Source organism: Moschus berezovskii, chromosome 21 (assembly GCF_049115385.1).
Source record: "Moschus berezovskii isolate FMDL1 chromosome 21, NW_MosBer_1.0, whole genome shotgun sequence".
NCBI lineage: Eukaryota > Metazoa > Chordata > Mammalia > Artiodactyla > Moschidae > Moschus > Moschus berezovskii.
Window position 1 is genome coordinate 10,203,296 of NC_142480.1, and position 25,399 is coordinate 10,228,694.

General features: G+C 49.2%; 1 protein-coding gene across 6 annotated transcripts in view; it reads left to right on the plus strand.

Annotated features, from left to right (window-relative positions):
* The window catches only part of CLMN (calmin), a 132,935-nt gene extending 108,714 nt beyond the window's left edge, over nt 1-24,221 (plus strand). For 2 of the 6 annotated variants that reach the window (XM_055418472.2, XM_055418469.2), the window contains 5 exons: nt 2,812-3,008; nt 7,058-7,118; nt 7,731-7,801; nt 8,222-8,318; nt 10,729-13,386. In XM_055418472.2, coding sequence (XP_055274447.2) covers nt 2,812-3,008; nt 7,058-7,118; nt 7,731-7,801; nt 8,222-8,318; nt 10,729-10,893 — 591 coding nt within the window. In that variant the 3' untranslated portion in view covers nt 10,894-13,386. Of the gene's footprint in view, nt 1-2,811; nt 3,009-7,057; nt 7,119-7,730; nt 7,802-8,221; nt 8,319-10,724; nt 13,387-24,110 lie in introns of those variants that run through there. The other 4 variants (XM_055418473.2, XM_055418471.2, XM_055418470.2 and 1 more) reach the window with 3 other exon arrangements.
* The last annotated feature ends 1,178 nt before the right edge of the window (nt 24,222-25,399 follow it).

Sequence of the window (25,399 nt, forward strand, 5' to 3'; positions counted from 1 at the left end):
TCATCTCTGGGCTCCAGAGGCCAGCCCGACAGGGCCTGCAAAGCCACAGTCAATATATGCTGAATGCCAGTTTGGGGTGTCCTGTGAGGACAGGTAAATTAAACCCTGAGGTAAAGGAGGGTCAAGACAGGATCCAGTGAGGGCCCAGAGGTGCTTGGAGGAACAAGAAAGCCTTGCCCTCCGGGGAGGCTGCAGAAGGGGAATTTAAGTAACCTTAGAACACATTTAAGGGGTTTCCCTGTTGGCTCAGCGATAAAGAACCTGCCTGCCACGCAGGAGACCTGGGTTCGATTCCTGGATCAGGAACATCTCCTGGAGGAGGGCACGCAACTCACCCCAGTATTTCTTGCCTGGAGAATCCCATGGACAGAGAAGAGCCTGGTGGGCTTCAGTCCATAGGGTCGCACAGAGTAGAACGTGACTGAAGTGACTGAGCACGCGTACACACAGAAGACACTTAAGGGACTCTGCTGGTGGCCCAGTGGCTGGAACTCCAAGCTCCCAGTGCAAGGGGCCCAGTTTCCATCCCTGGTCGGGGAACTAGATCCCACATGCTGCAACTAAGAGTTCATGCGGTGTAACTAAAGATCTCGCGTTGGACAGCTAAGGCCCAGAGCAGCCAAATCAATGAATTAATTAATTTTTAAAGACCAGACATTTAGGGTTTAGATGGGCCAGAAATGATAGTGTCATTTGTGGCTTTGCCAACTCCAGACAGTGGAGGAGAGCCCCTGCCTGAGCGCTGGGGGTGGAGCAGGGTTCTCTGGCCCTGATGGTGTAGAAGCCAAGCATGGCTCGACCAGTTCTTTGGGGTCTCTGGAGAGAGAGCCCAAAGCACTCTCTGTCTTTGGCTGGAGAAGAGAGCTGGGTGGCTCATAGGTGCCAGTGACCTGCCTGCCACTGTTCTGCCTTAGGGAGAGGAGCCCAATCCTGCCTTCCTGCCCCTCCCCAGCCGTCTGCTGTCTGTCAGAGCAGGCGCGTCCTGTGGGAGACCCCCAAAAATCCTGCAGGGTAGGAAATGTCCCTCTGTAGGTCTCAGGGTCCCCAGGTTGGGGATGATAACAGCAACTGGGATGATTCTCTGAACCGTTAGAGGCCGAAAATTTCTTTTAGGGCAAAAGAAAGGGGACCAAGTGGGTGGTGAGAAGAGAGCCTGAGTTGCCCCTCTGCCCGTCGGTGTGACTTAAAATGGTTCATGAGGGGACGTCCCTGGCGGTCCAGTGGTTAAGAATCTGAGCTTCCAGTGCAAGGGGTGTGTATTCAGTCCCTGGTTGGGGAACTAAGATCCCACAGCCTTGCTGCACGGCCAAGAAAATTTTAAAAAAAAGGTTGGAAAATGACTAATGAGTGCCTCAGTCTCCTCCCCCAGTGACTGAATGTGGACGCGTGGATGAGGCCCTTCACTGTCTTCTGCTTCCAAAGGCAGGCTTTGTGCCTGTGTGTGTGGCGGGCATGTGAGCAGAGGGTTTGGACAAGGTTGGAAGAGCCCTGGACTGGGAAGGGCTTCGGGAGATCCAGGTTTGCATCTGTTTTATGCTGAGCTGCAGGCGAGCTCGGGGAGAGCTTGCATTTCTGGGTTCCGGGCTGGGCGCCCGCCCGCATCTCTCATCCCTGGGCTGCTTCCTCGGGTGCTCACCTGTCCGACCAGCACGTGCCTACTCCTCCCAAACACACCTTGTAATTGGCTCCCAGGTGTATGTAGCCCAGGCCTCGATCCCAGGGAGTGAGCAGGACCCGGGGAGGGGAAGCGATGAGTCCCAGGATGACAGGCGAGGTCTGGGAGTCTTGTTTCCTGACAAAGAGGATGACATGGATGGAGAATTTCTCCCATTCCCGGCCTTCCTTTAAAAAGAAAAGAGAAAACTATCTTCTAAACGGACTAGAAAATGGCAAGTTCTGGCTTCTAGTCTTTAAGAAAATCAGTCCTCTCTTCATCTGAGCTTTCAGGAAGGCAGCATTTGGTCTCTGATGATGGAGGAGGAACTGGCGTTTCAGCTTGCTGAGAGCGGGTTTAATTTCTGCAGGGAGCTTTGTTCTCCTGGGCCGAATGGGTCTGGCCACTCTGATCCTCTTATTAGAATACCTGTTGAGCATGTTTTTCCAGTCCCGGAATTCTTGAGAGATATCGCCAACAATTCCCACGCTTCTTAATTTCATGTGAGAGCATTCCTCATGGGTTTCAGAGAGCCTGGTGGGGGCGACTGTCAAAGAATCTTCCTTATTATGTAAATGCAACGGAGGTTGCACTGCCATCCACCTTTGGCCAAAAGCACAGTGGAGACTCATCTCCTCAAACATAGGGGCCACCTTCACAACCCTTGGCTTACATGGCCTCCAGTAGCCATTCTTCTGTTTAAATGGAAGATACTTGTGTGAAGGGTCTAACCATTGCCCGCTGTGAGGGACATCCTTTATAGGAAGCACAGTGGTATACTCACTTTATCAGAGGCTGATAATTATACCCATTTGACAGACAGAGAAACTGAGGATCAAAGGGATCAAGTCAGTTACTCAAGGTCAGATAACTGACTTAGCCAAGATTTGAAACCAGGTCTTACTGACTAGAAAACCCATGTGGTTTTGATTCATCAGTATGGAGAGCTTGGAACTCTGCACAGGGAGCAGGAATTCTGGCGGGCAGCTCCTCCTCACCGGGCTGTGCTGGAAGGACCCCACGGGAGCAGCAGGATTGGAGGGGGCACCTTAGCTGGACCTTGGAGTGAAGGTGGAGCAGGTTGCTGCTGGGTGGTGACATGCACCCCACATTGCGGCATAAAATGCTGACTTGTATTTGATTGTCTTATCCTTCAGTCCCAGGAATTCCCAAACTCGGAAAACTTAGCCAGCCCCTTAGAGGAAAAGGTAATGGAAGAATCGATTAGCACTAAAAAAAAGGAGAAAAGGAAACATGTGGACCACGTAGAAAGCTCAATATTTATGGCACCCGGAACTGTTCGCTCCTCAGATGACCTGGAAGAAGACACCGGTGACCACAAAGTCCTTTCCAGGTATTTTATTAACATCTTCTCGCCCCAGAGCCCCAGCCTTGGGGAGCTACTCTCTGATCTCATCCCACTTCCGGTTTCTGATTGGATGGGGATGCAGGGGCAGGGCTGGACAGCAAGGGAAACAGATTCAGACAGAGTGCTCCTTCTCCACACCTGGGTTCCCCAAGGACCTCACCACAAAATCAGGAGGACCTGCACCTCACCTTCTCTTCTCACCCCCAGCAGCTTTGGGTGGAAATGGGCAGCAAGCAGAGAGATGGCTGAACCGTAGGTAGGGGCGGGGATGAGCCTGCCAGCCTTAGTCCATGATAACCACCAGTCAGTGTAGGTAGAGACCAAACTTAGCCGTTTAGGAGCATCTTACAGGATCGGAAGAAATGTACTGCACATGCGTGGAGGGAACCATTTATCACTGTTGCATGGAAGCTGGACTTTAATACGACAGCTTCACCCACGAGTTTGGGTCCAAGGCAGTAAGGATGGTCGATTTACCCCAGGGGAGGAGGAGGCAGGGAGGATAATGAACTTCAACTGCTAGGAAACCTATAGCACACACCTGCTCTGTCACTCCGAGGCTGCTGGATGGTCCGGATTATTCCCAGGGAAAATATTTCACTGCTGAATGTCTCCCCATCATCACTCATCATCACATTTACCGTCACCTTGTACCAGCCCTTGGGTGTTGAGGCATTTCGCTCACGTTGGTTCATCAGTTCTCGTGGGCACCCCGATAGGCAGGCAGGTGAGACTGTGCATCATTAGGAAGCTTGGGGGGTGCCTCCCAGCTTAGGAAATGCTGGAGCTGGGGGTCTTGGACCCAGACCTGTCAGAAGCCCTTGCTCCTTCTGTGATCCCACGTCGCCTGTGCTGGGTGAGCCATGCTGGCCACAAAGGGAAGTGATTGAGATAATCACTGGGGGAGTGTGGGGGCCTTGAAGCCCATACAGGGAGAGCCAGGGGCTGGGGGTGTTCAGTGTCCTGCTTCCACCTCCCCTCCACCTGGCTCCCATGTTGGGTTTTGGGGGACAAAGAGCAGATGGGAGCCTGGGGGAGGAGGGACGAGGCACAATGGGGGGCAGCTGCCAGCTTAGCCTACGACTCTAAGTCCTTCTCCCTGCCCTTGGCCGTGACCGGCCAGCAGACGTCTTTGTCTCCTGTGCGGCTGGACCCGGCCCTGCTCTAAATGCAGATGAGCACTTCCGGGCAGGTGGTCCAGGGCTGTCGTCTACCCCACCCAACTCGGGAGGGGCTGCTAGTCAGATGCCAGACTGCCATCTTCTCCCTAAAGCAGGTCAGGCCTTAGCAGTCTTTGAGCCGTCATGTATGTGTGATGGAGCCCGCTAGACTTGGGGACTCTGAAAGAGGCCAGTCACGGCTCTGCCCTCCAGGAGCCCCCAGCTGGAAGGAGACAGGCAGTGCTCCATCTATCCTGCTGGGAGTGGGTGGACACCTTGGGTGTGATAGGCAAGTAGAGATTTATGATGAGACCTCAGAGGGGCCAGAGAGGGTCAGGGCAGCCTAGGTGCTGAGAGATCGTTTGAATTCAGCATCAAGGGATGAGCAGGACTTGCATTTGGGAGAGAGAGAGAGATGTTCCCGGTGGGACAAGCAGCCTGAGCAACAACTGGCGCATAGTAGGCATCTCAGGAGGTATTCATCGAGTGGGAGGGGGCGGGAGGAGAAACACGGGAGCATGGGGGTGGGGAGGAAGCAAGCACCCTGGGTGCGTCCCTCTTCATCGAAGGACCAGCAAAAGCCATCCCATGGAGATGGGACTGGGGGAGGGATACAGACAAGTAAACCGATGTTTCAATGTCTGAGCATGAGGCTGGGCTGACCTTTCCGTGCAAAGGTTTTACTCTGATCGCTCAGTTCCTCCATCCCATCTCACTTAAGCAAAGCTGTAACTGTGATGCAGCATTTTAGCCAAAGTGGAAGCTAAATACCTAATGTCATCAGAATACGTGGAGGGGCGCTCATGCGCATGAATGAATTTGGAACCCAGTGCCCGTCCTGTGCTCAGGGCCATCTCACCTGACCCCCCACCCCCCCGACCCTGACTCCAGAGCACTAATCAGGGAGGTCATTGCCTGGCTGAGGCTTAGGAAAGGAACAGAGCCCTGGGCATCTATGTCTCTGCCCAGGGACGGCACAGGTGTTTTCCTGGCTATCGGTCACCCCCGTGGCTCCCCGTTGGTCTAGGCAGAAAGGCCGCTCGCCCAGAGCCTGCTGGACCACTCATGGCCTGTCCTTCTCAGTCTCATCTCTGTCCATCTTCCAGTCTCACCCTCTTCCCCATCCCCAGCGCACCAAGCACCCTGGCCTTAGTTGAGGTCCTGGAATGCCCCCAGCCAATCTCCTTCACCTTTGAGGATCCTTCTGTCCCCTGTCTGTCTCCTGTCTTGCTCCCTTGAGTCTCAGCTCCACTACCACTTCCTCCAGGCAGCCCTCTTGGGTTCCTCCAGGCTATTTTTGATACCCCTTTTTGTGTTCTCTTAGCTTCTATTCTGTTTTTTCACAGCATTGATCAAAGCAGTCATTTCTGTAATAATATGTGGAAGGATGTATTTATCATCTCCTCTCCCCCTAGATTGTCAGCCAGCTCCAGCCAGCTAGGACCAGTATGGCCCCAGCATTTAGCACAGCACCTCGCTTGCATTCGGCATTCAAGGAATAAAAGTTCTTTGTTGGGGGCAAGAGGTAGGGAATGATAAGGAGTGGTCGTGCTCTCTCGGTCCAGTGTGGGCTCCTGGAGGAGCGGGTTCTTTGTTTTTTTGTTGTTGGTGGTGGTGGTACATTTTGTTTCATTTCTGTGCTGTGATACCAGCAGGAAAAACTAACACAGACTTTAAATTGAGGATGAAGATTGAAGTTTCCCTAGGCCTAGCCCCGTACCTGGGACATAGAAGGTACTCAAAACCTGTTTGCTGGAAACATGCCACCTGCAGAAAGGGAAGAGCTTGGTGATGTTTAGGGGACAGCCATGAGCGGTAATAGCAAGGCTGGCAATAACGGGAAAAAACTCTTCCCTGGACCCCATGAGGCCATGTAGTAGGTCTGCCTTGAGGAAACTGATGTGATGGTCTCTGTATCAGGCCAGTCCACATCCAACACCTCATCTTCTGTTGAGCAGCAAGACAGGACCACTTTGACCTACGGAATGCTAGCATCCCTGACAGCTCCAAGAAGCAGATGGGGTGGGAACGATGATCCATTTCACAGATGAGGAAAACTAATCAGAGGTGTAACTATTTGACTGTGGTCAGTCAGCCGGGATGAGAACCGAGACCTCTGGCGGGGTGTCTCTTTTTGCCTTAGCCCTGAGTGAACCATAGGAGTGGTGTCATCTGCATGTCTGAGGTTACTGACATTTCTCCCGGCAATCTTGATTCCAGCTTGTGCTTCTTCCAGTCCAGTGTTTCTCATAATGTACTCTGCATATAAGTTAAATAAGCAGGGTGACAATATATAGCCTTGACATACTCCTTTCCCTATTTGGAACCAGTGTGTTGTTCCATGTCCAGTTCTAACTGTAGGGAAGCAGCTTCATTAGAAGATCAGAGATACTTCCCACATCAGCCTTACAGATATAGCTAGAAAATCTGCCACCTCCTATATGAAAGGAGACAAGGCGGTCCAGACCCGGGAGTCCTCAGCACCGTGCATGGAGCATTGCAGAGGCAGTCCAGGCACCAGGACCCAGTTCTGGTCTGACTTTAGCTTGCAGATGATGTCTGGTGAGTCTCACGATTGGGGGATATTTAGAAAAAGAAATCTTCCCCCTGCTCTGAAATCCTATGATTTTTAATATGTGGTTTGCTTTCAATTTGAAATTATCTCTCACTTTTTTTTTTTCTTGTCAATGAGGCCTCAGTGTGTCTCTTTCATATCATCCTGCTGTTTTTAAGCACACATACTGGATAATGGGTCTCATTTCCATCACTAGGTCTGAAGTCAGAGCTTGCCTAAATCCACATGTGGCGGCCTCGGGAAGGGGGCCGTGAGGAGTTCTTGGTGGCATCAATTCAAAACATGTGTTTATTTTTCAGGACGAGTCACAGTGACTCCAGCATTTACATTCGACGACATACTAATAGGTCTTTGGAATCGGTTAGTATGTGAATTTCTTCTTCTCGCATCCGGCCCCTGCTAATCAATTCCTTTCCCTCCTTCCTTCCCCCTAGCCCAGAGCTTTGAAATTACTGACGTGCAACAGCTATGCTTTTGGATAGAAGACAAGCAAATTGAAACCTTGTCATTAAGCACAGTCCAATCAGATGTCCAGTTTGGGCATTAGGGGATGTAAATAAAGCGATGATTTTAAATCCCAAAGGCCTCTTTGTCATAACAATCGTATCCAAGACCTCCCACCCCACCCCTGCACACACATCCAGAAAGATCACGTTCAAAGACAGAGATGCAGCCTAAGCAGAGGGTTCCCTTTGTCTTCACAAATGCTTAGCTCTGCATGTGTTGGGCCCCAAAAAGCCCAGGGATCCATAGCTTGCCCCAGTTGTGGAGGGTGGGGCCTCTTCCATCCACCCATGGGAATAATGTGTAGATCATTGTATAGCAGTTTTATTTTGGAACTAGATGTTTGCAAGATTGAGAAAAGCATGGCATGCTCGACTTTGTATATTTAAAATCATCTTATTTTCTGTTTCAGAGATTTCATCTTTACTAATTGGGTTGCGGGGGTTTTGTTTATAAATTTCACTGTAGGATCATTTTAGCTATGTTCAATTGAGGAACGCAGTGGATGTGGATGACAGAAGAAACCGAATGTTAACCAGGTGGGTGGCTGGATTCCAGGCTTGGTAGGGTTTAAGGGATTTTTTTTTTAATCACACAGTCTACCTCCTGGGGGTGGCTACTCTCCAACTAGGGCTTTGTTGGATAATAATGTTAATAGTCTAGAAACATGCAAGAAAATACCTGTTCCAGAGAAAGTGAATGGAAATTGAATGTGAGTGGGAGGGCAACGTAGATATGAATCCAGGTTGACAAGCAGGGTACGGTTCAGAAAAATGACTTGGTTTAAAGACAGGTCTGGGTCATGAGACCTGGGTGTGAGTCTTCGTTGAGATAATGCAGTGGCATCAGCCGGCCCTCTGGACAGAGCCAGGCAGAGGAGACAGGGATGGGATGCTGTGTGTGCTGTTTAAAATGCTCTGGGCCCTGACAACTGTGTTCCTTCTGTGTCACCGCTGCAGGTACAATACTCAGAAGCTCACTGAGCTGATCTTACAGTTTTATGGCATCAGAGCAGACATGAAGAGGGAGTGCAAACATGCCAGGATGTCCATGAAAGTATTTCTTACTGTCGGAGAACTAGATGACCCAGACTGTGTCGAATGGTTGTAACACCGCCCGTTTAGAACATAGGCCGGCAGACAAATCTGAAACTCTGACAATCCCGAGATGTCCCTATCCCTGTTAAAGTTATTGAATCACTTAATTTTATTTATTTATTGTGTTTGCCATGGATTTGAATTGGCTAGGAAGGACTTGAAAAGTGTTAGTCACTCAGTTGTGTCCAACTCTTTGTGACCCCATGGACTGTAGCCTGCCAGGCCCTTCTGCTCATGGGGTTCTCCAGGCACGAATTCTGGAGTGGGTTGCCATTCCCTTCTCCAGGGACTCTTCCTGAGCCAGAGATCAAACCCGGGTCTCCTGCATTACAGGCAGATTCTTTACCTTCTGAGCCACCAGGGAAACCTGGAAGGACTTAGATTATTCAAATGGAAAGACTCTGAAAATTTCCCAACAGCCAGGACTGTGATCTTTAGACGCCTACCTCTCCAGTTCTTAAAAAAAAAAAAGAGGCAAGATTTGTTTCCCTCTCCTGCCATAAAATGGAAATATTAATTCACATTTTCCACTGAGCTTGACATCCTCATAGGAAAATAGTACTTTTAGCTTTTATGAGATAGAGTCTTTGAAAATTGAACCCTCAAGGTTGAGAAATGCCGTTGCGTTTTCCATGCTTTTGAGCATTTATTACCTATACAATAAAAAAAAAGTAGTTTAAAATTTCTTTAAAAACAGTTGTAAGAAGGAGAAAGAAATTCTGCCCCTTATCTGCGTGGGAATCACTCAGTTTCCAGACCAGGGCAAAGGTTTAATCCCCTCTTGGCCTGGCTTCTTGCTGTATCAGGAGATGATTCAGAGAAGAGGTGAATTTTGCTTCTCATAATCTCTGTCACGTGCCCCAGATTGACCCCGAGGAGCTTACACACAGGTTTGGTAAATGCAGCTGCAAGCAGAGACCCCAGCCCCGGCTGCAATCAGATAATGTCTTCTGAGCCTTTTCTGTCACTACCACACAGCCCCCTAGAAGGGACTCCACCAGGCAATAGTAAAATGTCATTTCAGTGCTACCTTAGGTCTTCCCTGATGGCTCAGCTGGTAAAGAATCCACCTCCAATGCGGGAGGCCTGGCTTCAATCCCTGGGTTGGGAAGATCCCCTGGAGAAGGGAAAGGCTACCCATTCCAGTATTCTGGCCTGGAGAATTTCATGGATTGTATAGTCCATGGGGTCACAAAGAGTCGGACACAACTGAGTGACTTTCACTTTCACTTTCTGTTAAGATAAAAATAAGAGAAAAGGGACTTGCCTGGAGAGTGACTGGCTAAGACTCGATGCTTCCAACACAGAGTCCCGGGTTTGATCCCTGGTCGGGGAACTAGATCCCGCATGCTACAACAGAGTTTCCACATGCTGCAACTCAGACCTGGTGCGGCCAGATAAATAAAAATAGATATTAAATATATATATATATATATATCTACTCTCTTAAAAGTATTTATCTACTCTCTTCTCTTAAAAAAGAAAATAAGAAAGATACCTCTCACCAATATGGAACCTGGTAATCACTTTCAAGGTTAGGTTCCAAAGCCAAGAACAAAAATTGGGTGGTAGAGAGGTGTGTCTTTTTGTTGTTGCTGCTGCTGCAGCTAAGACGCTTCAGTCGTGTCTGACTCTGTGTGACCCCATACACAGAAGCCCACCAGGCTCTGACGCGCCTGGGATTCTCCAGGCAAGAACACTGGAGTGGGTTGCCATTGCCTTCTCCAATGCGTGAAAGTGAAAAGTGAAAGTGAAGTCGCTCAGTCCTGTCCGACTCTTAGCGACCCCACGGACTGCAGCCCACCAGGCTGCTCCATCCATGGGATTTTCCAGGCAAGAGTACTGGAGTGGGGCGCCATTGCCTTCGCTTTTTGTTGCTAATGCCTGTTTTTAAATGATCGGTTAGCAGGGAACACTCCATTTCTCTCTTTAGATTCCTTAGGAAGCCCCTCTGTTCTTGGGAGAACAAAAAAGTGCTGTCAGCCTCGAACTCTGCGTTCAGGGCACTGCTGTATAATGGGACACATCCTGGAGGAGGGTGCAGAGCTGGCCTGGGTCCCGGCTCTGTCACAGAAGTCACTGTGTGCGCTGGAGAAAGCCACCCTCCACCCACCCCACGAGGTTCAGCAGGCCCATCTGCAGAATGGGGCTAACAGCTCCTCTGTCGTGGTGTTGTGGAGATGAACTGAGAGGGTCTGAAAGCTCAGAGCGTCCCGGGACCCCGCCCTCCACCTGGGTCTGCCCCTCGCTGGGAAGCCATTGGCTCTCCAGTTGGGCAGTGAAGCTGGAGAACAGGGAGGGAGCGGGGGTCCCCTGGACGGGGGGACCCCATTCGTGACTGTTTTGGTGTGTCTCCCTCCTGCAGGAAGGCCAACCACTCGGGCAAAGCCAGTCTGCGGGAGATCCACAGCTCCCAGAGCGACTCGCTGACACAGCTGGTCCAGCAGCCGGACGTGATGTACTTTATCCTCTTCCTCTGGCTCCTGGTTTACTGCCTGCTGCTCTTCCCCCAGCTGGACATCAACAGACTCTGATGCGTGCGTCTGCGTAATAAAAGAGACGGGACCCTGGCCGTGGGGCGGGCATTCTCCTTCCTTCCTCTGCTTGCCTATTCTGGACGGGGCACTTCTACAGATAGTGGAAGACCTCCAAGGAAACTTAGACACCCACCCCACTGCTTCCCCACTATTTTTTGTTCATGTTTCCTTTCGTTTTCTTTTCTTGTAAGCCCTAAGCATGCTTTTCTCTTAGGCTGTGAACCTAACACTCAGGTGTGTGGCCGGATCCTTGGGTGGGCTTTGTGTGCCTTGTTCTGTCAGGTATTACTATTAAGCTTCGTGGCTGAGACTTAATGGGGCTTCCCAGGTGGCTCAGTGGTAAAGAATCTGCCGGCCAGTGCCGGAGACACAAGAGATGCGGGTTCGATCCCTGAGTTGGGAAGATCTCCTGGAGAAGGAAATGGCAACCCACTCCAGTATTCTTGCCTGGAGAATCCCATGGACAGAGGAGCCTGGCGGGCTACAGTCCGTGGGGTCGCCAAGAGTCGGACACGACTCACTGACTGAGCACAAGCACTGATTCTTAGCTCGCTCGGTTTTTAAGGTCCCAGATGGACTTGAGTTTCTCACCCCCTGATGACAAAGGGGATGGATACCCCAGGGAGAGCCCCCATAGGAAGAAAATTGCCCCACTTTCCTCCAAGCGGGGCATTTGGGTGAAGGCACTGGGGGCCCCGTAATGGTCTGGTGGTTGGTTGCGGTCTTGGCGGGGCGGGAGAGGGGGTAATCCAAAGAACAGCACAAAACTGCCTCCCCCAGAAAAGTGCATCCACAATTGGCAAAATTCACGGAAAGTAAAGGCCGGGTCGTGAGCTGCAGTGCACGCGTGTTCACTCTAGGGTGTTTTTCTAGGGAAGGGATGCATTTTCATTTTGCTTTTGCACTGACTGAAAGAAAAAACTGTGATTTTCCAAACCTTTCCCACCCATGGAATCCTCCTTTCAAGAGGATTCTCAGGGGGTGGTCTAGTCGAAACATGAAGAGCAGAGCTTTGGCTGACTTGGGGCAAGGCTTGGGATCTCTCTTGCTTTGCCTGGGCAGTCCCACACCCGCACCCCCCACCTCCGGCTTCCATCCATGGCTCCTGAGGCCGGTGCCCGAGGCTGGCACCCAAGGCCCCCCGCAGAGCACTGTAAACGCTGAGAGCCTCTCAAAGCCCCAGGAGGAGGGCGGGAGTGGCCTGGCTGAGAATGCGCTCCGGTTGCTGTTAGAGGAGGTAGTAGCCCAGCAGGTTCCTGCTCCGAGAGCACCTTTCTGCACACCTGCCGCACAGTGCGCGTCTCAGCACCGCCGTCCTTTGTGGCCCGGTATAATGGGTTTCTTGAAAAGGAGAAAGCTTTCCGGAAGGCATCTTGAGAAGCAGCCAGAACTGGCAGGTGGTGGAGGATGGGCATCCAGCCGCCCTTTGGTCTTCCGTCTTCCGTCTCCCTTTTACCCTGGGCTCCCTGCTTCCTTTCAAGACACAGGCCCTGCCTCCTCCCCTTGTCCTCCCCCGCTCAGAAAGCAAATCGAGTGATACTTATAAACCTGCAGATGACGAGGTCGAGAGGGGCATTCAGACAGCATCTTCGCTGCTGAACCCAGAGAGGCAGAGCCGTTTGGCCAAGATCACACAGCCAACCCGGAGCAGACTTGCAAGTGTACCCAGGCCACCCGGTGCCCCCTCCAGAGCTGTCCCCTCTCTTAGGGAACTTTTCTTGGGCCCAGGGATGTCCTGGAAAAAATAAAATAATAAAATGAATAGATAAGAATGTCCTCATTTAAAACAAAACCAAAATTTTTAGGTCAACAGCCAACCTTTGTTTTTTTCTCGTATTTTTCCCATGAAGTTTTGTTCACTTCCAGGCTTGTCGCCCGTTCCTTCTGGAATATCCTTCACGGCTCTAACAGCCTGTCAGCTGACACACCAGTGTTGTTGTTAGATTCTTCCAAGAATCACGCTTCTCTCTCCACAAGCCAAGGGCTTGCATATTTCGAGCAGTGGGTCTCCAGCTTACAGAATTCCATCATGGCCAAAAGAATTTACCTAGCACGTTTGAGTTGCTGACAGCCAAAACCCGACTTCTGTCCCACTCTGGTTATAGCCTGCCTTCTCTCCATGAACGAATCAAAGCCTTCCAAGCTGAAAGCTTCTGGGAGCTTGGAGCAGTTCCATCTAGAGGGCCAAGTGTCCAATGGAAAATGAGCTAATTAATGAGCTCCCTAGCATCATTGAACGCTCAAAGGAACAGATACTAAAGATTATGTGTGTGACACCAAACAGTCCTCACCTAAATTAGATGCTTGAAGAGCCAGGGAAGAGCTGACCCAAATGTTAATCATTTCATTTTACAGATCTAGACCTTGTTCAGAAAAGTCTGCAGGTTTTCTCTCTCACCCATTACAAAGTGTAATATTGTTTAAAACCATCTACTGGCAAGATGCCTGAAAGTCATTTAGTTCAGGTTGGCAGCAAATTGATTTTTTTTTTTAGAAAAAAAAATTCTCACTTGAGGATAGGCTTGTGTGAATGAAGTCAGTTATAGAAGATGAGTAAGAAGCCAGCAGGACAAACCACCCCATGTTTTTTTTTTTTTAAGAATTTATTTTTAATTCTTCTCCAAGTAATACATATTTATAGTTTAAAAAGAAACAAATACTATAAGGCTTTTAATGGAAACTAGCAATATCCTGGGTCTTGCTTCCTGGAAGTAACCCTTTCAGCTCTTCCTATGTCTTCTAATATTTACCTTTGCATTTCTATATAACATGCTTATATTTCTTTTTATTTTTAGAATTTAGAATAGCAAGATATCAACTGGCTTTCTACCATGGTAGAGAAGGATCTTGCTCCTAGCCAAACCCAGCTTTGTTTTTCCAGCATAATTAGATTATGTTGTTTGGTACATCTCTCTTCATCGTGAGCACATGAGGTCTGTTTACTTCCCAACCAAGGGGATGTAATATAGTTGCTTGTCTTGTCAATTTTTTTCTCCTTGATGATGATGAGGATGACGATTTTGGTGTGGCACCTTTGTTAGTAACTTCCTGAGAAAAGAACATGGGAAGTAAATATTTTGAGATTTTGCATAACTTAAAACATCCTTATTCTACCCTTATCCAGGGGTAGCTGGATATAGAATTGTGGGTGGAAAATAATAGTCTCCCACCACTCCCACCTCCAACGTGGTTGTTGAGATTCTTAGTGTCATTCTGATTCCCAGGCCTTTAGCTGTGACCTGGGTTTCTCCACCTTCCCAGGAAACATTTAATATCCCTCCATTCTTAGTGTTCTGAACGGTCCCAATGATGGTGTACCTCATTCTGGGCTCTCATGGGAAATTTCTTAAGTTTTCTTGTAATTGTTCCCGTTTTTTCTTCTGGACCACCTGTTGTTCCAATGTTGGACCTCCCAGGCCAATCCTCTAATATTGTTTTTTCTATTTCTCATCTCTTCATTTTTTTATCTGCTTGCAAAGAGAGTTAACGTTATCTTCTCAGTGTTCCTGGTGAATGATTTTTCATTTCCAAAACGTTTTGTGGCTGTTCTCTTGTTTCTGTTTTATTGAATCCTGTTCTTGTTTCATAGCTGCAGAACTTATCTCTCCGGATGTTCCTGATAGTGGGGTTTTGAGGAACTGCCTTTCTGCTGCTTTGCTTTTATTTCCTCTAAGTTCCCTTTCTTTTGGTTAGCCCCAGTCTCTCCCTTTCATGTGACATGTTTTCTTGAGATATCTAGTGATCCTGTGGATCTGTTCTTGTGTCAGAGTGATATTTCAAAAAATGGATTGGAAACTCTGTGTGTCAGCTCGTGGATTTTCTGTAGGGTCACCAGGTGGGCACCTGAACTCTCAGGGGAGGACCACACATATCAATAGTTGCAGGTCTTTTCTCATGGTGTTTCTTTAGAGATATTTCCACTTCTCTCTGAGCATACACAGGGTGGCTCCTAGCCTATGCAGAGCCCTCATGCAGTTTCAAAAGGGCATTCCCTCTGAGTGGATGACTTCGAGACAGGTGCCCCTCTGGGGCAGAAGCCACCCGTGGGCATGTGGCCCAATTGGCAGGCGCATAATTTGCCTCTTTCTCCAGGGAAAGGCTTGAGGAGCAGAGCAAGGGCTAGATTTAACTCCCAGTTGCCCCTTAGCCTTGCCCCTTTGTGCAGCGCACAGACTGGAGGGCCGTACCCAGAGATGCCGGCACACACTCGAGTGCCCGCAGCCTGACCTCTGAGCAGGCGTCCCATCACCGTCAGTACGTAGACACAATGAATCGTCCCGCCGCACTGTCCCTGGTGTCCCTGGGTCGGAGCTCCTCTGCTCGCCCCGAGGAGTGGCTGCAGCTCGGCACGGCGCCTCTCCTCTGCACACGCGAGGTGTTGGGGTTCCTCGGCCCTGCCCGTCTGCCTCCACTCTGCCCCTGCCATAAATGGGTTGGCGTCTCTCACCTGCTGTCCCCTCCTCTCCTTTGCTCTGTCTTCATGGTGCCGTTGCTTCCATTCCTTTGCTCTTGTTTCTGTGGGCCCTCGCCAGGGAAGACATGAGCCCACGTGCTCAGGCCCCCATCTTGAACACAGGGGCCCTCTCCATGCAGCCCCCTGCGTGCTTTCTCCCTGCTGGTTAGGCAAGCTCGCTGCTGCGTAGACACGCTTGTGAACTTGCCCTGAGTCCTGCTGAGCCAGTGGTCTTCGAGTGCCTTCAGATCGCACTGGGCCAAGTTGGGGGGATGGGGAGGGAACACACAGCGCTCCCCTCAATGCCACAGTGCAGATAGGGGTTCTCCTTCCTGCCTCTTTCACCTCCTGCCCCTCCCCACAACCATCTTAGAGCTCCCACTGCCCCCAAGCTCCATGGAGTCATACACTTTTTAGGTTTGCCTTGCTTTGCTTCATTGGGAAACTGGTAGCCCACACTGGTGTCGTCCAGTGAACAATACGGCTGCTCCCTCTATTGGGTGGCTGTTTGGAACTGGTTGAGCAGTTTTTTTTCCCAGTCAAGCCAGGACTCTGTGGGGAGATGGGTTCCCACCAGGTCTGAGAACGGAGTACCCTCTTCTCTGCCCCTTAGACAACCACTCCAGACACAGGCTGCTTCTCCCTTTCTGGGATTCAGCAGAATTCTCCCCAGCTCTCCTCTCGTCCCTGTGCAATTCTAACCTTCTCTGTGTGAGGGTCTAAATTATAGAAGGCAGAAGATTTGGAGGCTGCCTCCCTGTATCTCCATAAATTGTAGATTGTTTGCTAGCCTTAGGGATCACGTAGGGATCACAGTGTCTCATTTAAGAAATGAGAAAGGAGAGGATCGGGAAGGAAAAATGACTAGTCCCAATGTTGCTTAGTGCCCTCAGGAGGGACAACTTGACACCCAAGTGAGTCTTCTGCAAACCTCCAGCCTCCGGTCCCTGAAGCTCACTTGCACCTCCTTTCCCACTGAGTAGTCAGAATTTCCAGGAGCTGATCTCAGACACCAGCCCGAGGAAACAAGGAAAGACTGTATCTCCCTGAATACCAGAATTCATGGTGGCTTCCTTGTTAAGAACGCTTCTGTTTCCATGGTCGTGTCATTGAAGGGCAGTCCTGTGACGTACTCTCTTTCATGCGACCTTGGCTTTTCTTAACTCCCCAGAAGGCCACTGCAGCTTGCAGCTGTGGCCTCTCTCCTTTCTGCTTGGAGCCCTCCCCAGCCATCTCCATGGATGTCCTGAAGTGCCCAAGGTGGGCTGTGTGCGAGTTTCAAGCCAGCATTGCTCTTCAGAACCTTCTCGGTGATGTTCTGGCCAGGAAACAAGAGCCCATGATGCCCTTCAAGTCCAGATGTGTTATTTCTCTTGCCCCGACATTGCATCATCTCTGGTGAAAGCGCCTTTGGGGGCAGATTTAGTGCCTGGGTCCGCAGCTGCCGTCCAGAGCCCCCACTGAATGGCTGGCTCTTCATCCAGTCCATCTAGCTGCTGAGCGGGGCTGCGCTCAGGATGAGGGCCAGGACCCGGGCTGAGCGGCTGAAAGCTGAAAGCCAGCATGAATGATAACACGCTCACTTGTTGGAAATGGCTGCAGAGTTTGCCTTAACGGTTAGCCAGTTTCAGGGAGCCAGAAAATGAAACGTGGCTTCTTCACTGGACATGAAATCCCACGGATCTTTTTTTGCACTGTCTCTTGTCGGGCATCTCGTTGAGGAAAAACAGGCAGCGAACGGAAGTGAGCCTGATGGAGGCAGAGCTGGGACTCAGTCTCTTTTGCATCCAGAATTTTCCATTTTCATGGCGAGCATGCAGATGCTGTGGCCTCAGGCTCCAGGTGAGCCCTGGCCCTCCGTTCTCTGATGTATGACAGCTCCACAGTGACCCGCAGGTCTTCACCATCCTCCACTCTCGTGGGCTCTGTCAGCTAGGGAAGGGGCAAAGGCCTGGAGACCCTGAGCCCCTACTTCCCAAGGGTCAGCAGAGATCATTGAGTTCTGGAACCCCTCTGATTTTTCTGGAATTGCCAAGTCCTCCTGCACAGGGAAGATCAACTTAGATGTTTATAATTTGTTCTGAGAACCTTTATGAAAACCCATCAGACAAGCAGTCACCTCTAGCCCAGGGCTATAGCAGCAACAAGCCAAAAAGCATCCTCATCTGTGGGAAGAAGACAGCCAGTGTTTTATGCTGTTTGACCACATGGTGTTAAATACACAACAGTCTGGCCCTGGTCCCACTGGTAACTTTAAAATCCCTGACACTTAGATGTCAAGGCCAGCTTTCATCTGGCAGAAATCTAACTGAAGCCGCCCGCCCACTCATTTTATAGTCACTTCCTTCCCCAGGAGGTTTTATGGGATGGGGAGGAGGGCAGGTTAGGGAATCAGCCAGATTTAGGTTTCAGTTCCAGCTCTGTCTCCAGATACCTGGGTGACCTTGGGCAAATGACCTCTCAGACCATCTTCTGTGCAGAGTAGATACTCAGTACACGTTTGTTGAGTGAATGATAGTTTCCTTGTGGACTTGCCCAGTGGTCTAGTGGTTAAGACTCCATGCTTCCACTGCAGGGGACACAGGTTCGAGCCTTGGTTGGGAAAGTTCCACGTGCGGCCAAAAATATTAATAGCTTCCTTGTGAGCTTGTTCCAACATTGGTATGCTCAGCAGCTCCTTGTCTGCCTGTCCCTCCTCACCGAGCTTCGACTAGACCTCCTTTCATTATAAGCCATTACCAAAGTTTTTCCCAACTTCTTTCCAACCTACCGCCCTCTTGCCATCTGCTCTGTCTCAAACGTAACTCATATCTTTTATAAGAGGAAGTCTACCCATGAACTCACTGGACCCTTAACAATCACAGGAGGTGGTTCTTTCACCACAGGAGGTGGTGCTTTTAGCTTTAGAGGAAGCTAAAACACAAGAGGAAAATAACAAGATCATAGAGCTGGCAGGAGGTAGAACCGCAAATATAGGACTTCCTTCCAAACGTTGATTTCCACCCTAGATTTCACTGTATAGAAAATAAGCTTTGCCCCAAGGTGATTCTGATTCTTACTGACTTTGGTCTAGCTGGCAAGAATGGGTGAGGATCTCAGAGCTGGGAAGGTGGTGAACTTCATCCGTCACTTGTAACCGCCCACTTTGCGTTCTTCCCCTTTCTAGGTCTCTGCACACTTTGACCCTTCCCTGGTGACTCAGTGGTAAAGAATCCACCTGCAATGTGGGAGACCCAGGTTCTATCCCTGGGTCAGGAAGATCCCCTGGAGGAGGGCATGGCAACCCACTCCAGTATTCTTGCCTGGACAGTCCCATGGACAGAGGAGCCTGGTGTGCTACAGTCCATGGGGTCGCCAAGAGTCGGACACAACTGAGTGACTAACACTTTCACTTTCCATATCAACACTGCTTAAATATTTCCTTCATCCTCAGTTAGTAAAAGTGACTGAGTAATATTGTACCTCAATTATACTTCAATTAAAAAGTTAAAAAAATTTTAATAACTGAGGACACCCCAGATTCAAATTTATAACCAAAATGACTGCCTTTAAAGGGCCTTCAGCAGCTTAACCTTAGTGTCAAACATTCAAGAGTGAGTGACTTTAATTAACTGCCCCCAGCTCTTCACTCAGTTCTTCTAACACATGTTTTTCAGAGTGGAAGAGAGGCCCCCTCCTTGGAAAAGCAAATTTCATTGTCCTGGGCAGAACACAATTAAAATAAGGATGAGAACATGAATTCCTGGGAGGAAGACAACTGGCTGTTCTGTGAGATAGGAATCACCATTTTTTCCCTCTGTTCTGCCTTTAAAAAGTTGTGGGTTTTGCACTGTTGCAAAAACAAATAGAAAAGTGTCTTTTGATAGGGGTTTTTTTTTTTTTTTCCATTTGCAATAGTTCCCACTTCTCTTAGCCCCACCAGAAGTCAGTAGACTTTGCTGTGAGGATAGCCACAACATGCCTGTATCTAAGGGTTGAAACATCTTAAGAGTGTCTGTAACCTAGAGAGTTGATAGTGTTCCAGAGTAGGACAGCACTGGCCTGGCTGTTAGGAACCCAATTCCTAGCTCCGGCCCACCTGCTGTGACATCTTGAATAATTCATTTACCTTTCTGGGTTGAAAGTCAGAAGACCTCTTTTTTGAAGTTCATCCTAGGTTTCAAAATCCAAAGGTTAGCAAGTTCTTTTTCTTCTTTTTTTTTTTTTAAACATCTCAGTAAGTGGCCTATTTGCTTAGAATAAATGTTCCTCTGCATTTGTAAGTGAATTCCAAAGCTTAGAGCACGGCTTCCGGCTTTAGTATTTAGAAAGGTGCCTTCGGAAAGGGTTTGGTGGAATAAAAGGTGTGGGGGTGGAAATTTGGAGTAGAATGTGCGAGATCTGCTTCCTGGGCTCCCAGAACTAAACTGGTCTCCTTAAATTAAATCAGCATCTGGTGCAGAGTTTTCTCAGATTCTTTGAAATTCACAAGTCCAGCCACAGGAACACACAGATGTAAGCAGCTGTGCCTTTCTATTCTCATCTTTTCCCCGTCCCTCTGAGCATCGACATGCATAGTGTTAGTCACTCCGTCGTGTCCGACTCTCTGCAACCCCATGGACGGTGGCCCACCAGGCTCCTCTGTCCAGGCACAGGAATTCCACTTGAATCAGAGGCTGCTTGCATTCTAGCATTGGATCCTTGAAGCCAAAGACTAGCACGTTTGTGTAGCGTGTCCCTGGGGTGGGTGTGGCACTTGGGGAATGGGTACCGTGAAACAGAGACCCTTTGCCCTTGAATTGCACCCTAAATGAGCTGCTGGTGTCACTTACATTGGTGCTGGTAACATCAGCCAAAAACAAAGAGTAAATACAGAAGGATGGTTGGTCCCTACCATGGAGCAGGTGCATGGTCGGGACCAGTTAGTAAACCTGGGAACGGGAGTTGTTGAAAGTGTATAGTATTGAGTGATGATAGGTCTATTTTTTCAAGGTCTGTAGTATGTTTAACAGATTCACTGCTACCGTTTCTTTCAATGTCATGGCAGGACTTAATTGATAATGTCTGAATGAATATTTTTCCTGAGAGGACTAAGAAAACTATTGGAAAAAAGTGAAATGTTATTTTGTAGCACAAGAATTATTTTGTCTATTTAGTATATACATAGCTGTAGCTTTGTAAAAAAAAAAAAAGGTATCTTTGTAAAAAAATTGTATGAACGTGCACTCTTATTTATTAATTATTGTAAATGAAGATATAAATGATTATTTGCATAATTTATACCCTTGGGAAATTAACTGGAGTATTTGTTATTTGAATGTTTTCTATCAAGGAGTATTAGGCTTGGTGCTATGATGAATGGTCTTGTAAAATTACATGTATTCTCAAGAAAGATTTTGAGTATAAATCTCATGAATCAACCAGCCCATTGATCATTCTCTTTTCCATGTGTATCCGTGCCTTTCCCAACCAGAAATTACACTGTCTTTCCTTCATCCCGACAAAGAGAACTGTTGCCAGGGTAAAAGTGGAGCCGATTGACTATAGAACCGTAGACATTGTAAGGAATCTATCTTTTGTTTTAAACCATGAACTTGCCTTGAGCCTATGCAGGTGCAGCTCTAAGAAGGAACAATGGTAGTGGGATGGCACTTACTGTGGCGTGCCAGTGGCTCTGTGATTCTGGAGGTAGGCTGGTTGCCCAGGTTTGAATCCTGGTCTGTCTCTTACCAACTGTGATCTGTAACAAGTTACTGTAGTAATAGCCCAAGTCCCTCAGAAAACAGAACCTGCTTTAAACCTCATGTGCTTATGTATCACTGGGGAGAGGTGCGATCCCAGGACAGCAAGAGTGAAGCAAGGAGGGAGGAAAAGCAAATCAGAGGAGATACAGCAGGTATTTATCACACACCTACCTAGCATCAGGCACTATTGTGGTCGCTGAGAATAGAGTAATAAATGAAACCAAAGCCGTTGTACTCACAGAGCTTACATTCTATCAGGGGAGACAGACGTAAACGAAATAGGTAAAGTATATAGCATGTCAGATACCTATCAAGACCTGATGCAAGAAAGATCAGGTCCAGACCATGGGCTGGAGGTAGATGGGGAGGTGATACCATGTTAACAGTCAGGGAGGTCTCGTTGAGAGGGAGACGTTAGACCAAAGACTTGCAGAAGATGCAAGGACAACTCGCTTGAATAACTGGGAAAGAGCTTTCCAAGCAAAGGGAAAAGCAGGTGCAAAGGCACTGTGGTGGGTCGTGGCTGGTGTTTTTAAGGGACACCCAAGAGCCTGGTGTGGCTAAGGCACAGAGATGGAGGTGGGAGAGAAGCAGGAGAGGAGCTCACTGGGGCAAGTCAGGTAGGGCCGTGTTGGGTGTTTTAAGGACTTTGGCCTTCACCCTGAGGGACCTGGACTTCCTGGAGGATTTTGAGCACATGTTGAGCCAAGCTCACCCTGGCCGCTGTGATGGGAATAGACTTGGGAACAAGGGCAGAACCCGGAGGCCAGCTCGGAGGCCATTGCGACAATGCAGGAAAGAGTTCGATGGTGCAGACCAAGATGGGGGCCCTGGGAGTGATGAGTGGTGATAAGCTTTGTGTGTATTATGAGAGCAGACTCTCTGGGTTTGCTTATGGATTGGGTGTAGGGTGTGAGAGAAAGAGAGGGTCCAGAAAGGCTCTAAGGGGACTTCCCTGGTGGTTCAGTGGCTAAGACTCTGCGCTCCCAATGCAGGGGGCCTGGGTTCCATCCCTGGTTGGGGAGCTAGATCCCGTATGCCACAGCTAAGACCCCGAACAGCCAAATAATGTATATATTTTTCTTTCTGGTAAAAAAGAAAGGCTCTGAGGTTTGACCCACGCAGCAGGAAGGGTGGAGGCGCTCTGAGCCGAGATGGGGGAGTCGTGGCGGGGAGCAGGTTTGGAGTGCAAATGAGCACACTAAGCTGAGATGCTGGGTACCTGTCTCCTTGCCCAAGTTACTCAGTCCCACAGCCTGGGGGTGACTGATCAGCTGCCCACCCTGGGATGGCCCAGCCCCGATAGCCCTTAGCTGCTCAGCTGCTGCGTCATGTTGGAGGCTTGGGAATCTCTGATGGGTTTTGAGAGCCCAGGTCCCCAGTGCATCAGGAGGCCTCTCCCTCAAGCTGGTCCCTCTGTCCTTCCCTTCCCTCCTTTCCCTGTTTCTTCCTGTGTTTAATCTTTTCAACACAGATGGAACCTTCCTTGACATGTGTGGAGGCTGCTTCTGCTTGAATGGAGAAACAGGGTGAAAACACATCCAACTATCTGAGCCACATTCAAAATGGGGGCGGGAGGGTAACATGATAACAAGGGAGACCAGGATCACTGAAGCCTGAAACCAGCTGCGCGCAACCACGTTTGAACCTGGGGGCTTGAGTTTTCATTTGGACAAGGTGGTGATACCGCTAAGCGCTCAAAGAAAGATGGGGGTGACATTTTTCTTTCCAGGATTGCCTTAACATTTAGCTTGGGTTTCAGCTGCCTGTGACAGAAAACCCACTAAAAACAATGGCTTAAACACGATGGAGGGTTTTAGTCTTGTCTCTCTTGAGAGAGAGGCCATCGATCTGGGTTGGTTGGGCAGCTTTAGCCACTCCTGCTGCCCTGAGTGTTCTTTTAGCTGTGTCGTACCCAGACCACTGAACTCTTCTGCATGGTCCATGATGGCATCTGTTCATCCAGAGCATGCATCCGCGTCCTCTGCAGCAGAATGGAAGGAGAGGGGAACTGGGCTGCCCCCTCCTGTAAGACTTCCCAGAAGAACCACACGACACATCAGCTTTCATCCCATTGTTCGTGCTGAGCCACTGAGCACAGCTGCCAGGGAGGCAGGAAGCAGGCTTTCGGCTGAATGCTCTGCTCAGTTAATTGCCAACAGGAAGAGACTGTAGGTCGGAACGGGCAACCAGCAGTGTCGGTGACATTTGTCCCAGTCCTGGTGGTCAGATTGGGCCAGATGTGGGCAGTTTCTTCATTAAACAGTCGTGTACAGAGGGCCTGCTGGGCTTCATGGGGGCTCAGCCTCACTGATAAAGACAGGAATGAGATCAAATCCATCCTCGGAAGCGGCTCGCGGGGGAGCTGGAGAGGCGAGCGATGCTTATGGAGTTCCAGCTCCCATTGCTTGAGTGCTCGCCCAGGTGCTGGACTGGGGCCTCAATGAATGATCATAAAACACTCAAAACATCCCATGGGGAGGTCCTGCCCATGAGAAGAGGCAGGAAAAGATGAAGGTGGGGAAAATGAGTCCCTTCACGTGCTGCCCAGCAGAGCTAGAATAAGAACCTGGGGTCACCAGACTTTCCCCATCATATCAGCCTGCCTTCTGTGGCCCTGAAAGTGACCCCTGAGAGAAAGTGACCCCCCAAGAGGACGTGGACTGGGGCACAGGGGCCACGGCTGCTCCCAGACAGAGCTCACAGAGGCCCGGGGGAGAGAGCAATCACCCATTCTGATCTGAGACCCATGTCCTGCCGTGGGGAGAAAAACAATAGGGGAGATTCCCTGGACACTCTAAATCAGGGGTCACCTCTCCCAGGGACCCTAAGCAAGTCTCAACTCTCCCAGGCCTTAGTTCCTTCAAATGCGAAATAGAAATAATAACAACCCCAATGTGAGGGCTGAGATGACCTACTGTCTGTGAAAATACCCGAGAAATAACCCTAAATAAATGTTCACGGTTTTATTAGGAGAGCATCCTCCTTCCTTTCTCTCTTAACAGAATCCTAAGGGTTCAATTATTGATTTCTTTTAGAACTTGGCCCGCCCCTACCCAATATTTATCATCAGCAGACTCTTTGGTGCCACTGCCGTAACCCTCGTGATGTTCCGACAGCCTCGAATGTTCTAGATGGAGCAGCATTTCTACACTACAGCTCTCCCTGGCCCTGGGCAGCAAGGCCTTCCGTACAAGACAGTTCAGTGAAGAAACTACCCATATCCGGCCCAACCTGACAACCAAGATTGGGCCAGGTGTCACCGAAAGATCAAATCACGTCGCGGTGCAGTCACTAAGCTGTGTCTGACTCTGCGACGCCGTGGACTGCAGCACACCAGGCTCCTCTGCCCTTCACCATCTCCCAGAGCTTGCTCAAACTCGTGTCCATTGAGTGGGTGATGCTGTCTAACCATCTCATCCTCTGTCGCCCCCTTCTCCTCCTGCCTTTATTCTTTCCCATCATCAGGGTCTTTTCCAATGAGTCGGCTCTTCGCATCAGGTGGCCAAAGTATTGGAGCTTCAGCTTCAGCATTAGTCCTTCCAATGAACATTCAGGGTTGATTTCCTTTAGGATGGACTGGTTTGATCACATAGGTGCCATTTTATGGGAAATTACTCACTGTGAAGTATTAGCTCAGTCTCTGGAGACTCTGGGAGGGTCCCAGACAACACCCCTTGCAGGAAAGCACACTTGCAGATGGAGATTGGGTAGGAGTGTGGACAGGAGCCCTGCCCATCTGAGCAGAGTTCCCTAAATCAGAATCTATGGGGAGAAACTCTAGGTTTTCCCAAGCTATCTGGATGAAGGACCTTTAAAAAAAATGTATTTATTTTTAGTTTCTCATAGACCAAGTTTTGTAAAATACATTACACATTAAGTACCTCAGAAATGATATTAAAAATGACATGAATAAAACAAGTCATTTGTTTTTTTTTTTTGCTGCACGATGTGGCTTTTGGGGTCTTAGTTCCCCACCAGGGATTGAACCCGGCCTCTTGGCAGTGAAAGCCCAGAGTCTTAACCACTGGACCACCAGGGGATTTCCCCTAATTTTTTATTATCAAATGTAATAGACATAAAATGGTTGTGTAACATCTCTCAAAGGTGAATTTACTTCTTTGAGGCTCAGGGGCCTACAGGAAGCCAGAGACGAACCCCTGAGTAGCACTGCCTGAACCCAACTGCACCTCCGGCCTTCTAAAAGAAAATGATCATCTTTGTCTTAAGGCAACCACAGTAATTGTTCATTAATAGGCACTGCTTGTCTAAACTTCTGGGTCACATCTGACTGGTTTATTTTCTAATAATTTTTCATTTCCTTGCA